Source organism: Amblyomma americanum, chromosome 5 (assembly GCF_052857255.1).
Source record: "Amblyomma americanum isolate KBUSLIRL-KWMA chromosome 5, ASM5285725v1, whole genome shotgun sequence".
NCBI classification, from domain to species: Eukaryota; Metazoa; Arthropoda; class Arachnida; order Ixodida; family Ixodidae; genus Amblyomma; species Amblyomma americanum.
Window position 1 is genome coordinate 160,488,241 of NC_135501.1, and position 14,981 is coordinate 160,503,221.

At 46.1% G+C, this 14,981-nt stretch overlaps 1 protein-coding gene across 2 annotated transcripts; it reads right to left on the bottom strand.

The window, feature by feature from the left end:
* Positions 1-911: 911 nt before the first annotated feature.
* On the bottom strand, positions 912-14,558 carry LOC144132882 (uncharacterized). Of its 2 annotated transcripts, none has more exons than XM_077665598.1 (4): positions 14,414-14,558; positions 12,122-12,201; positions 6,874-7,214; positions 912-1,399 (listed from the first exon to the last, which is right to left on the bottom strand). In XM_077665598.1, the coding sequence occupies exons 2-4, from the start codon at positions 12,186-12,188 to the stop codon at positions 1,181-1,183; spliced, it is 627 nt and encodes a 208-aa protein (XP_077521724.1). In that variant the 5' UTR covers positions 12,189-12,201; positions 14,414-14,558; the 3' UTR covers positions 912-1,180. The 2 variants fall into 2 exon arrangements, with proteins under 2 accessions (XP_077521724.1, XP_077521725.1); XM_077665599.1 differs by having other exon boundaries at positions 12,122-12,214; positions 14,414-14,444.
* Between the last annotated feature and the right edge of the window lie 423 nt (positions 14,559-14,981).

Consider the following 14,981-nt stretch of genomic DNA (forward strand, 5'->3'; position numbering starts at 1 on the left):
GCCGTCACGTGATCTGCAGATATAATGGTTGTTATAGTGAAATCTTACATTATATGAAAAAATTGCGTTCATAAGCGGCTTCCCGCTCGAAAATGCTTTTCTCAAGAATTGGAAGGTATGGTGAAGTTAATTGCGTCATGGTTGAAAATTCACCCTGTATATTTTATGCAATGCAGTGTGTGCCCTGTGTACCCTGTTAGTAATTGCCTACGGTCACATGAAAAATGATCTCTTTACCCTCTCTTCCCTTTTTATCTCTCCCTCCATGCCCCTTCCCATGTTTAAGGCAGCATACTGAGTGCCGGCTAGTTAACCTCCCTGCATTTCCATTCACCTCTCTCTCTCTCATGAGGGTAACTTCAGTGCTGGCGGCATAGACGCCTTTAATTTTTTTCAACTTAACGAAGGCAGGTTTCATCCTCGTCGTCCGCACCGCCTGCCGCAAATGTCACGAATACAAAGTGCTAGACGTTCCTTGCTTTTGAGGCCACACGCCTCTTGCAGTCCCGTGTCCAAATGCTCATTCCTTTTCATTCTCAGGAAGGATGTTTCCCGCATCACCTGCAACACCTGAGCCTAAGTGATTACGTTAGTCACAAGTAATTTACCACGTGCAGTTTCCACTGGAAGCTAATATATAAATTTTCACCGGTTTCTTGCGTACTGGAACAAGAATGGTATGGATTGTAGCAAGCTGTATTCCACAATCCCTATTTTAGTGTAACTGAGCGAGTAAAGAATGCCCGCAGAGAAAAACAAAAACTAAATTTCATGAGAAGAAACGCAGCGATGCGGCCTGAGGCATATCGCTCTTTTTCCTCAATGTTAGGGATTAAATAACGGGCAGGATCAGGTTGGTAACGCAGGTCGTCAAGATAGAAAGGCACAGCTGGAAGTCTGCGGCTGAAACCTGAGGTCAGAGGGCAGCCCACTGCGCATGCACGATTTTATTTCAAGAAGATAACATTTTGTACAAAAGTTGGTCATAAATGGGAGACCCGCAATTTCAGTGAACGTTCCGTTGACTACATAACACCACAACTCTCGATACGGTTTCGTGGCCCGTACTGTGTAGATCTACTTCATGACTTTAATGGCATGGTGAGACAACACAAGACGAAACCAGTAGGGAATGCAAATGGCCTCTCCGTTTGCAATGAAAATTGTGTATTTGGTGAAGTCATGAGATTTCTCTAAGCAGGTTCCGCAGCTGGAAAATGAGCAAGTCATTCCAGAATGCTTCAGGTACCTTAGGCAGGACGGTCGCCATGGAGCCGAAGATGGCTCCTAATATATCACCGGCACCATCCAGACGCACGTAGGAGACTCGCAAGTTCGCGAAATGCGGCCCGTCGTAATGGACCAGCTTCGTTTCGTTGCCGCCGCTACTTTCAACCACCTGGGGAGAAAAATTTAACAGTTTCATTGTCAAAAAACAAGAGTGAACAACTTAAAATTTCAGGTATATCTGCGCGACAATCTTTCACCTCACTGATACCGATAAAAGCCGAGAAATTTACGATTTTTCGCTTTTAATTACCTCAGTGACCGGCAGGCGAAACAGAGCACCAAAGTCCTGGTCCAGCCTCGTGCGTACGCAAGGGTCGATTTATGATTTATAAGTTCATAAGTTAGTCATGAGTCTTCTCGCAGTGAAAGAAAAAACATTTACACAAACATCTATTTTTGCACAGGTGCGAAACAGCAAACAATCGTTGTACAGCAAATAATGTTAAGGTTGAAGCATGCACTCGATATTAGTTGAAGCAAAATTAAGTGGTCGGGGATAAAACGCTGTCAAAAGCCTTCAGCATAGATCAACAGATACCAGTCGGCACAGTACGAATCTCCACAGAGGTAGATTCTGCTCATCCTGTGCTAACGTGAAAATTCCGGGTGCGAGTAATGTTTGAATATTAACTCTGATTATCGAATTCTAAAGCGCATACGCATTTAGTCAAAATACGAAACAGAATTTCCAGACTTCCAGTGCCCTCTAGTTCCTGAATATATCAAGGAACTTTATCGCCACAGTTACGATTAACATCAGCAATACCACACGCCGTAAATATTGTTGTGAAGGGCTCAACCGCCGTTTTATAATACCAAAGGGACCTGGTGCTCCGTAGTTAAGCTAACGGAAAGAGGTGCTTGTAAGACATACATGCTTCCGTTATGTTTGACGTTCTGCAGTAATATATGCCAATTTCGAGCACCAACTTAATAGCCAAAATATTATCATATTTACTCCCGTATAGATCCACACTCTCTCTATGACACCGTCCAAACTACGAGATTGAACAATATGCAGATACTATTACAATATCTTAGGCCCAAGGATCCGCCGCAGATATTACAATCCAATCTGGAGTGAGTCCTTGGACCCAAGATATTACACTTATTATTGGAATAGGGCGAGGTGCTTGAAGCACTCTGGGACGAGTCGGCCCAGTATTGCACTGCCTCCGGGTTCGTACCGCGGCGTAAAAGCGCGCGCCTTTTCATTCTATCTTTGCTCTCCTATCTTTTACCTCTCCTACTTTCAGCACGTGGCACCGAGCGTGGTTCGAAGGAAGGAAGGCCTCAGACGTTGCTGGCACATACCCACTACCTGGGAGTGGCCAAGACACAGGTAGCGAAGGCAGGTGGTTCGGCTTGAGCCAGTAGGCCGGCCCGTGCACTTTCCTTTTCTTTCTTCCTGTCAGCAACAGCAGCAGTTGCAGATACCAGCCACGAAAAGGAATCATCGCGGCTGCTAAATTAGAAAGATTTGGCTTTTTAGCTCTGGTCAAGCATGGAGTGACGCGATAGCTACAGCTGGCCGAGTGGAACTCGCTCAGTCGAATTGCAAAGTCAGCATTTCGCCGCTCCGTTTCGCAGGGCGTTCCTTCTTCATCCTGATCCCTGGCCGTGTACTCACACTCTCACTACCCTCTCCACTCCTCCTCCCCCCCTCGATTTCGCCGGCGCCGCGCCGCCGACAGCTACTTCACACCACGTGACCAACCACGTGACCAGCCATGGAGCCGCTGCGCTCAAGGCTCGAAATATAGCGTAACGGGCGCGCGGCGCGCACACCAGCTGCGCGATTTGACGTCGCTCCGCGCATGCACACAGCTGGCGGAGCGATGGTGCCACGGCTCAACGCGCAGCCACGCTGACCTCGCGAAGCGGCTGGCGTAATGTAGCTCTCGCTACAAAAGCAACCAAAGTGACGACAATGGTTCTATTGCAGAACGTCCTGCGTTCTGGCTGCCTCTTAGCTTTCGCAGAGCATGGCAGCTGACACCCCCGATTATGCGCCATGGTTTCGCGCGTCCTAGTCTTTTTCAATGAAGACACGGAAAACAGTTGATATAAAGAATGCAACTCCACAACGCCTATAGCACGCCGACAATGCATGCACACAACCGGACGAACGAATAGCCACTCCTCCCGGACGTGGGCAACCGTTTTCGGCGGCATTCAAGCAAGCAAGCAAGAGGGGAGGGGCCACAAGATTCGGGGCTAGGACGGGCGATTTCGAAGTCGCCGTAAAGAGCGCCGCTTTGGTGAAAAATTTCGAGCGGCACCACTACAGCTCGGTTATGTCGTGCGTGGTTGAGGTCGTGTTAGTTGAACGTAGGCCAATCGGAGTTGCCACGGCTTGGCTAATACGGCAGGCATTCAAACTTCTCAGCTCCCTTAGAAGTTTCGAAAATTAAAAGGATCACATACACTACGCAGCGTCATATTCGTGAGAAATTACGGCAAAATTATTCACCAAAATTGGTGGTAGTGTCAAACGCTGTTAAAGCAAAATTTCTTGTTTTGTAAAAATATCTTATGTGCACTTTTGTTTGCATGAAGATGAAGAGAGCCGACGCGTTGCTCTCCCGGTGCTGATAAAACACGGCTTGTCTGCTAAGAAACTATTGAAATGCTTTTGAATTCTCTCCCCGGTATCCGATTCATCCAAGTTCGCGTTGAATCAACTACTCGGAATCTTTTGCAAACAGCACTTGCGCTAACGAATTTAATACGAATAGTGAAAGCACAATCATCGAATCTTATTTCAAGTTTATGAAACCTCGCAAACACCTCATTTTACGCTGTTGCAAAATTCGTCCAATTAATAAATTCCGTTGTCCTTTTCATCCATGGTACTTAGGTCCACAGACGTAAGATATTCTTTCTGAGAGCAAGTGATTGTTGTAGTTTTGCCTTACCATATAGTGAGGCATTGGTGCCCAGTGCATGAACAAAAATGTCTCCTCAAGAGGATATTTCTTAATAAAAGCATATTGTTCTGCTGGCCGCCATCATTAGCCTGACTACTTCCACTCCACAGCAAAGGCCTTTCCTATATCCCGCCACTATATAACGAAGTCTGCCAGCTGTGGCCCGCTTTTGCAAGGAAACTTTCTAATCTTATCCGCCCAAGCAACCTTATGGCCCACTCTACAGCACTCACGTTCTGTATGAATCAACTCCGTTGCTTTAAAGGACCATGGGCTGTCTTTCCTTGCGATTACATGGCCATTTGTTCGTCATGGTTTGAGCTTGGATTTTATTAAATCTCTTATGTTCCCTGACCCATCCTGTTCTCTTCCTGTATCTTACCGTTGCGCCTATAATCGTCGTTTGCATAGCCTGGTGTGTTCATTTTACTTCGTTCGTTGTAGGCTTTCCTGTTCGTTCAAGTTCGTGATAGCCTCCCAATTCCTGCTGCATAAATTAGGAGAAATAAGATTCAGCTTTTCTAACCATTCCGGTTGCCCATTATGAGGATGTTAGAAAACGGCCGTTCAACACCTCAGAGTTCCTGCCAAATGCAGTCCAACATACTCTTATTTAACCAGAGGGAGAAGCTCTTTAATGAAAAAAAAGAGAATTAAGCCGGCGCACAAAAATCGCTGCCATATAACTCTGCGGGGGGAAGAGAATTATTGCTAGTTATTGCACACATAATACAGTTGTGCGGATACTTCCTTCCTTGTTAGATAAAGACCCTGAAAAATTCCATTATTTGCTGTCAAATTTAAAAAGTTTACTCCTTCCGAAACCATTTATCAGAACACCTAATTTCTGCATATAAATTGTGACCCACCGTTCTGCTATGTCTGTCTAAATCCTCGATCATGCTTTACTATTCGGTCCCTGGGTTACTTGCCAAAGCGAAGGAATCAGCAAACAAGAGATTGCTTAGGTATTGTCCATTACGTGTTATCCCCATCTCTTCGGAATCCAGTTCTCTGAATACTTCTTGTAAATAACCGGACAACAGTGGCAGTAAGATAATCCCCACGCCTAGACGCTTCCTGATTGGCATTGTATCATTTCCTCTGTGCCGGGCAACAGTCGTAGGGCAGCTGCTAAAGTTATTTTCCAGCGCCTTCCAAACGTCTGTTCTGCACCCTGGTACACGATGCCTGTTTGCCTTCAACACCCTGCTCACGAATAAAGGCCTTGCTTTCCCAAATTTCCGCATTGCTTTGAGAGGTGTACGAACCATTTTATTTTTACCACAGGAATGCACTAAAAGTCTGCCTTTCACCGTTATGCTTCTGATCTCATCCTCTGGCCCCACCCTCTCCACAATGTACCTGAATATATTTGTAAAATGTGTCAGGTGTGAGGTGGTCTTTTGGTCACGCACCTTTGGCCCCTAATCGGAAGAATGTTTGCCTGACCACTTCAACTGCCCTGCAATGGTCTCAATGCTGCTTTCTTCCTTTCTACTTTGTATTTTCGCATGCATATAACTGGTTTGCCGGATCGATAAAACATTGCGCTACATGAAATGTCTGACTATCGAGTCATCACTCGCATTAGAGATTGCAGCACTACGTCGCTAGGCGTATTGTCCGCAGGAAAAGCGGTTTGCATATTGATCACGGTTGGCCTTCTTAACAGCGCCGTATAATTTTGACGAGAACGCTTTGATTCGCGCGTCGTGGACGTGTTAGGCCAGCGGATGCGAAACAGAAGGAAGCCTAATCGATTGTGACGGCCGACAGATTATAACGTAATCGCAGAATACGCGTGACACCTTCAACCACGGACATGAAAGAACAGGCGCTGCTTACCAAGGCAAGAAATGAAAAAAGGAAGACTAACTGAACGAATCTATGGAGGTCTTATAATCGAGGTGTTGACATTGCAACACAACACTTCTCTCGGCACATGTGTTCTTGGACTAGGGCAGGAAAGCTAGCAAATTTTCATGTATTTAAATGAAACCTGCTCTCTGTATGCTAAGTAGCTTTAAATTATTTTGTAATAATTATTTTTCACTGTTCTCATTTCTTCGTTGCCTCACTTCTAGGCAAGCCGGCTGTCCTGTCAGAGCGGGCTGATAAATGCGAAATAAATTCAACCAGATCGCGTACACATACCGCAGTTTGCATGGGCTCCTGGTGTTCTGCACTGTGGACGCAAAGGAACCCGTTGTCAACATCCGTGTTAACATGTTTCGACAATGTTTATGAACGTGCGTCTGTTCATTTCTCGTATAATGCACTCTGAGAGCACATTTTTCACTGCTGGGCTTCGCCGTCGCATGAATGGGTATGCTTCTCCTGTCCTCCCCCATCTGCCCACAAGCAGCGTTACTGGGGACCCATGTCGAGTAGCCGTGTTCACAGTTCACACTTCGCGGCAAAGTGAACGTCTCTTTCTTCAAAACCTCTTCCCATGCTTTATCTATAAGCCACTGTTGTATATAAACTAGTGGACGCCTCTAGCGTACATCTGAACGAATTTTAAACTTAAATCCACTCTCCGCAATGCTACAACGGATATTGGAGAGCGCATTTCTACTGTAAAAGCACTGAACGTAATCCTTCTAAGTAATGGGCATTTAGAAGCAACGGGACGAGTATATCGCCTCACCTTGAATATGACCGTAACTCCAGCATCAGCACGGGATGAAGCTTCTCCCGCTTTCCCGCCGCAGTACTTCCAGGGGACGGTGGCGAACAGTTCTCCACGTGTGGTGGCCAGGTCCACTTGCACGTACCTTGAACCTTCGTGACAGTACGGCAGCGGGGCGCCGTAGGGTTTGAGATCGTTCAGGTTACTGTACACAACGCTGCCAATGGTGAGACCAGGTAGTATTTCTTGGGATTTTTGATATGGTGTGTGCTCCTTTGGCAATCGGTCCACAGTGGCTTGTACCAAGTTTCGGACATCCAGGTCAGAAAAGTCGCAGGAAGATGCGGATGTCAAGGCATCTAAGTATGATGAACGCAATAGAGAAAAACCCGTTCACGGGCCCATGTGATGATGAACTCAAAACCAACGAAGACATGTATTTAGCAACCAATATATAAACGTCATTTGTAAGAGAGGCTGTTCCATCAGGTTGATATTTACCTTGGTTGTGTTCTCTGACCAATTTCTTTTTGCTTCCGTAATAAGCAGATGAAATGGCTAGCAAAAAAAAAACCTTTCTGTCATTTGAACAGGATCGACTCATTCCAACACCACTTTCTTCCCAGGGTATAAATTTGGAATATTTTGGTCTCAAAATTGGTTTACGGTGTTCCAGTATCAAAGATATCCAATAAAAATGTGCACGCCGAGAGCACTGGAACAAATTTCCGCAAGAACCACCCCGATGAAGTACGCGAGACTGCTGACAAAAACTTCCTCTTAAATAATGCTGACTGAGCAGCTCGTATGATTATTGTCCATTGGCATGCTAAACACAGGTGATTTGCCGATATAGTTGTATAACATGCTCAGTGACGTGGCTGTATTATTCAGGAGATGTTTGCGTGCCCACCTCTCCCAGTTCTTGTTTTCTGTATAGCCCATGAATTTGGCGTACATTGGTTCGGCCTTCTGTTTTTTTTTTCTGTGTCAGACGACAGCATATATATATATATATATATATATATATATATATATATATATATATATATATATATATATATATATATATATATATATATATATATTGCCACCTAGTGTTGCCAGGTGGCGCAAGCTGTCCGCGAAGACGATGAGGTTGCGATCGTGCTATCGTGGATCGGCCGCCATTACCGTCTCCTCTTGCCGACTCCAGCTGTTGAAGCGTCTCTCCGTGAGAACTCCGTGACAATTTGGTGGAGCCTGCTGGCTACGATTATCCCATGCAAGAAACCCCTCCAGGGAGCCGTGCCGCCAGCCCTGCGCCGATTGACACCCCGGTACACCGCTTCAGCCGGAGGCTGCAGGGACTTTCACCGGAGCTTGGACCACTCGCGACAGTCATGATGCCAGCCACCGGTATTCTCACGCAAGCTGCCGGTGCTACACCTGCCCACTATACCTTGCAGACCCCGCGGGTTCCCAAGGCCTTCCACGGGGACCTTTTCGAAGACGTGGAGGACTGGTTCCTTCACTTCGAGCGTGTGGCTGCTTATAACCAGTGGGACGACGCCGCGAAACTAAGAAACGTCTACTTTAGCCTAGAGGATGGCGCCCGCACGTGGTTTGAGAACCGTGAGGAAGTTCTAACTTCCTGGCGAGAGTTTCGCCGTCGCCTGCTGGAGGCCTACACCAGCGCGGATCGCCGCGAAAGAGCGGAGCGGGCAATCCAGTCCCGCGTCCAGCTACCGAACGAAAGCGTACAAATGTACGTCGAGGACATGACGCGGCTCTTCAGGAGAGCTGATCCTGCCATGCCTGAAGAGAAGAAACTTCGGCACTTAATGAGAGGCGTCAAAGAGCAGCTGTTCGCAGGCCTCGTGCGCAGCCCACCATCTACAGTTGCTGCATTTCTTTCGGAAGCCACAACGATGGAGAAGGTCCTGCAACAGCGTTGCGCCAGTTACGACCGGCCCGTGCATGCTGCTGCAGTCACATCATCGTTTGCCACCATCGGACAGCATCCTGATGATTTGCGGGAACTTATTCGCACAATCGTGCGTGAGGAGCTTCACAAATTTTGTAGCCCGTCGCAGCCTGCGCTCGGTTCCATCTCCGCTCTTGTACGAGAGGAGGTGCAACAGGCGTTCCGGGGCCCTGTTCCTGTGGTCGACGTACCACCTCTGCCTGGGGACTACCACCGTCCGACGTACGCCGAAGTTGCAAGGCGTCCGGCTCCCGCTTCGCCGCCACCAATTCACGCCACGCCTCAAGCCCCGCGGCCCTCTGTGCAACCGGTGCAGTACTTCGAGGATCGTCGAGCACCCCTCCGAAAGGCCGACGTTTGGCGTACACCTAACCGAACGCTTAAACAAGACCATTGCGGACATGCTGTGAATGTACGTAGACGTTCAGCACAAAACTTGGGATGAGGTGCTACCGTACGTCACATTTGCGTACAACACGGCCCTCCAGGAGACTACACGCTTTACTCCCTTTCGTCTTGTATATGGACGTGAAGTCCAGAGCATGCTTGACGCGATGCTACCATGCCTCGATGACGACCAACTCGCACCCGATGTTCATGAAATTGCCCAACGCGCTGAAGAAGCCCGTCAGCTTGCCCGCGTACACATCGGCCAGCAGCAGGGCACTGATGCGCGCCGTTACAACCTTCGACACCGACAGGTCGACTACAATCCCGGTGAACAAGTTTGGGTGTGGACACCTGTCCGCCACCAGGGCTTGTCCGAGAAACTACTCTGCCGGTACTTTCGCCCCTATAAAGTGCTACGGCGTATCAGTGATGTTACCTATGAAGTGGTTCCCGACGGTGCCGCGCAACCGAGACGTCGACAGCCCAACAGCTCTGACATTGTGCACGTTGTGCGGCTTAAGCCGTACTATGCCCGATAACGGCTTAGCGGCCCTCCGTTGTGACTCTGTGTGTGCTCCGTTTTCCTCGAACCTTAGCGCGCCTACGCTGCTGGCGGCCCCACTGCGATGCCCTTCTTTTTCGGAGGGGGGAATAATGCCACCTAGTGTTGCCAGGTGGCGCAAGCTGTCCGCGAAGACGATGAGGTTGCGATCGTGCTATCGTGGATCGGCCGCCATTACCGTCTCCTCTTGCCGACTCCAGCTGTTGAAGCGTCTCTCCGTGAGAACTCCGTGACAATATATATATATATATATACCGCAGCGGTGGCCAAGTGGTTGAGCATCCGCCTCGTATGCGGGAGGTGCGGGGTTCGATCCCCAGTGCCGCCGGGTACCCACCGGTGATACAATGGGTACAAGCTTTCCCCTGGTCTGGTGCTCGGCTTATTTAGGGTGAAATGCTTGGGAAATGGGTCTCTGACCCCACCTTGAGAAAAAGAAAAAATACCTTGTGACATGGCGCTCTTTGGCCGTAGCTGCCCTTGCGCCATAAAAATCCATAATCATCATATATATATATATATATATATATATATATATATATATATATATATATATATATATATATATATATATATATATATATATATATATATAAAGGAAATCAGGGGCTCATTCTACAAATATATGAAGGAAGCCAGCAATCACCGAAACCAAGGTGCACAGGGGAATGTTATATATTTTTTAATTTCCAGTGCTGATGAAGTGCAGCAGTGCATTTGCAGTGCTTGATGCTACCTATTGCATCAAGACTTCGAGAACCGAGACCATTGTTAAGCTATCAGCAGACAAGGCAAAGGAAATCAGGGGCTCGTTTGCCAAACATATGAAGGATGACATCAGTAACCGTTACCAAGGTGCACAGGGGAATGTTTATATTTTTTATAATTTGTAGTGGTGGTGAATGGGAGAATAATACATTGAATAAGCTATGGCTTCAAGAAAATTTCATCAGAGCTGCATAAAAAACAACCATGCCCCCGGTGGGATCGGAACCCACGACCTCCGAATATCGTGTCCGAATAACGTCTCCGAATATCGTGCTCTACCAACTGAGCTATATATATATACCTCTGTTTCGGTAACTGTTGGCTTTCTCTCGTGTTTGCATGTATATATATTAACTCGCTACAGTGTCGATAACCAAAGTCTACGCACTTTAACGTACTAAAGCTCCTCTTGGGCTACGAGAAACTCCAAGTTCTTCTTAATCGCCAACAGTGTGTTTACGTCTGCCATAGTAACCCATCCTACATGTTCCGGTGCGCCCCAGGAAAGTATCTTCGGGCCCATTCTTTTCAATGTTTATGTTAATGATATTTCGGAGAAAGGAACCAGTCCATGCTATGTCCTCTGCAGAGACGTTACTAGCATATGGTCTATTAGCAACTATGTAAAAATCAATAGAGGTGAATCCACAGCCATATCATTTTTGGCGGGAGGCAAACTGGCACTCATATAAGGCAGGCTATTCTTCAGTGATGCACCGTTAAATATTGTTTAGAAGCATAAAATTCTGGGTGTGACTTTCGCTACTGGCATGTAACGGACACATCACATCGAATCATTGTCAAATACACTCTCCTCATCTGTTGGTTGTCGCATTGGCACTAGCACAGTTGAAATTGCTGATGTTGACTAAAGAATAAATACTTAGAAATCATTCTAATTCTGGCTATGACTCCTGCTCATTAACCTCACTTGATCCCAATGCTTCAACTCAATCTTCTTGATGTCGGTGACATGGATGTTACAGAGTTGCATTGATCGAAAACATAGCTAGGTTTCTTCCTATGTAGATTACACCACATATCACACAACACTACTTAGTTGTCAAACACATAGTTTCCAGTTTTTCATGAACGTTGGTAAGAATCTACGTATAGTTTCTATTACGTGAATTACATACATCACCTGCCTTATCTTTTTATAGTAATCAAATTAATGTTCTGTTTTGTTTCTATTTACAGTGTTTTACTGGAGATCACATCTGAATTTTGCATGGTTTGCTGAGGTAGGTTAAGCGCTCCGAATACTAGGAAATTTAATGTTTGCGGAGTAAATTTCCGTCGGCAAACCTACTCCGCATCAGATAGCACAGTAGCAATTGCGGTCAAGACGCCTCCTAGAGAGAGCTAGACATTGTCGAAATGCCACAGTATTAAAAGAAAAACTTGTCACAATTAAAAGTGGACAGTTCGCAATTTAGACTGTGAAAAACCATCCGGTAATTTTGGTGAAACTCGTCTGTTTTTCTCCTTATTTTCCTTCATCTACATCGCTCTGTAATCCTATGTCTACTTGTACGGTTCAAAAAACAAAAAAATCACGGTTTCTTTTGTCGGCTCACCTCCTTGGGCAGCAACCACAGAGGCGGCGCCCAGGACTAGGAAGATGACTGTTGCGACTGGCTTCATAGTGTCAAAGGCGCTGAAAAAAAAACCTCCATGTGGGTAAGCAAATACCAATCAGTTTAACGCTTCTTTAAAAAACTGTAATTGTAAACTGCAAGAAATTTTGGTTCCTCTAACACTTTCCATATGATTGAAAGCTCTTCTACTCATTATGTGGAAGTTTTAGAAAAATGTAATTAACACGCGGATTCTACAATTTTTTTGTGGTTAATGCATCGCCAACCACAAATTTTCTTGCCATTCCTCGTTCCATAAATTTTTGTCACTGTAGCAAAATATACATTTTTCGCGTACCTATCGGCGCAAACATTGGGTAAACATAATAGAACGCACACATCTAAAGTTTTCCTGCACCTTTTATTTATATGCGCCGCTAACACAACATTCAAAACCGTTTGGTTGGTGGCATGAAGCACATTTGGCTCAACCTAAATGGGGCTCATTGAACGCTGAGGGTATTTGGTATACAGGCACAAACTGGCTTGTAGAAGAGAGCAGGCACAAGGCCCCAAATCACGATCAATTTAATACTGGTAATGCGCTCTGAGCTGTCAACATCCGCTATGCCTTTTCTTTGTAAGTATTGGCCTAAACTATTCCTTTTACTTCTTTCCTGCTCTGAGTGAGAGGAATATTTGTTCAAGTATTTATTGTTATAGAACGACGAACCAGTTTTGATCACCGTAAGAACAGTAATTCCTTAGGTGCATGAAACTTAGACAATATATGCTTGAAAAGTACGCTAAAAAACCCCTCTTTTCTCCCGCTAAATGGGCACACAAGTCAGGTGCCTAAGACAATGCTGCCAAGCCAACCTGTTATCTTTTTGGTTACAGGCGCGAAAACAGACGCAACACAAGGTAGAAAGACGGGACGGAGCGCATGTTAGTTGAACTGTATTTGAGGCTGTTAATGACCAAAAAAATTTTCCTCACACCGCGGCATCCCACTGGACGAAACTGTGATAAATATAAACCTACGTTTGAAATTTTACATGACAGTAAAGGATCAATAGCAAGAAGGACACTGGAGAAGCGGTAGGCAACTTCTCTCTCCTATTCCAACAGAGGTCAACGAGAAACATTCATACGCCTCCGTTCTATCGGTTGGTGCAAACCGTCCAATTTTGCCCACTCTGCTTGGCACTCGGTGTGTAGCATTTTGTAAATAAATAAAAATAAGTCGTCCTCTCGCCTAGCAACCCGGATTACTTTAAAATTTCAACACACCAGCGCGAAAGCTGGTGCTCTTCAGTCCAACGCGATGAAATACAGGCGGACCGTTTTCTAGATCACCAATATCCAGACCGACAAACGCGCAAGATTACTAACAGCCCACGGCCAGAAAAGGCCAGTACAGAGTGCGCTGTCTTTTCGGCGTATACAGCCCTTCGAGCCACGCACTTCTCGATAATGCTTATAGTTTCCAGTAGAACATGGGCAGGTGATAAGCACATTTTCTGTGGCACCAATTTCGAGCTCGCACGAGGAAGTCTTCCGGATTTAAAAGTGCAAGCTGGCGTTAAGATTAAACACTTTCATTGAAAAAAGTTGTCCGCATGTGAACTGTTAACGTTATCCGAAAGTTTCGCTTTCACGGAGAGAAGCGCATGTTGCATAGAGGGGAAAAAACTAAATATGTCATTGCGCTCTCAAAGTCTTTAGCGCTTACACAAAGCGGGGAATTAATTTTTAGACAAATGGTAAGGGCTGCTTATGCAGGACAGTCATCGCACCCTGCTTCTGCTGTCTTCGTCGTCCGGCAATATTTACCTCATTTCACGGCCACAAAGATTTAGGCTTTCTTACAAAGTGTACATGTAAGACAACCAGTTGCATTTTGACATAAGCTCGATGTTTGCGACGACGTCTCGGGTATCATTGTTTAGTTTCACCTCAGGATTAGATCGTCTGACCTTAATAAGTATTCCGAAACTAATGAAATTCTGAGCAACTTGTGGCCATTGCTCAGCTTTAAACCAGCGCCATACACTTCTTCTGGCATCAAATGCTCAGCACGCAGGTTTGAAACAGGCTAAAAAATGTTGCAATGCACGTCTCGTTTATTCTGTTTTTTTTTCAGAGTCCAATTGCTCATCTCACGTGGAGTATAGTTATTATAATTTCCTAAGTGCTGAAAGGCCGCGCCAATTTCCCTCATCAGTGGTTGAAGCGGCGCCACCTGCGCCACTCCATGCAAAAAATAAACAAACTAGAAGGTCTCCTTACCACGCTTTGTTGTCCTTCTTAATTTCTCAGCTGCCTGAAGCCTCTCCGAGCTGACACTGCGCCAGGCGTGAGCGCGCCGTTCTTTATACGCGTGAGAAAGGGCTGCGTGTCCGAAGATTACAGCAAGGCAGGTTATTCGCACGCAATCGTAAAGCTTCCTCAAGAGGGGCCCTGACCTTCCCTGCTCGTCTGATCTTTGTGTTTATAGAGCCTTCACCTACCTCTCTCTGATTAACTTCTCTTTCATGGGGCGGTAGAGAAGAAAGGAAGACTGACATCGACACGCCCACGGCGCGAGGCGATATTAAAGTGCTTCTATAAACATCCGCAGAGGACGGCGAAAAGAAAGAGCATGTTTTTTGGTGTTGCGTGTTGCGGTGCACAACATTTCAGGCTCACGTAAGCCCTGACTCTACCGCTTGATTCAAGCACACTGCAATGCTCAAAAGGCAATGAAAGCATTAGTGCACAACTTTGCATTTGTTGACTCAAAATCCTGCTGCAAAAAATAAGACAAGGAATGGAATCATGGGCAGCCCCTAATTATAGAATTCAATTTAATTGCAGC

Bases quoted from the DNA above. Each gene is read 5' to 3' on its own strand.
- LOC144132882 (XM_077665598.1), bottom strand. From the start codon at position 12,188: ATGAAGCCAGTCGCAACAGTCATCTTCCTAGTCCTGGGCGCCGCCTCT. The intron at 7,215-12,121 runs GTGAGCCGACAA...CATCATACTTAG, and splicing joins TGTGGTTGCTGCCCAAGGAG to ATGCCTTGACATCCGCATCT. The intron at 1,400-6,873 runs GTGAGGCGATAT...TTTTCTCCCCAG, and splicing joins GAGTTACGGTCATATTCAAG to GTGGTTGAAAGTAGCGGCGG.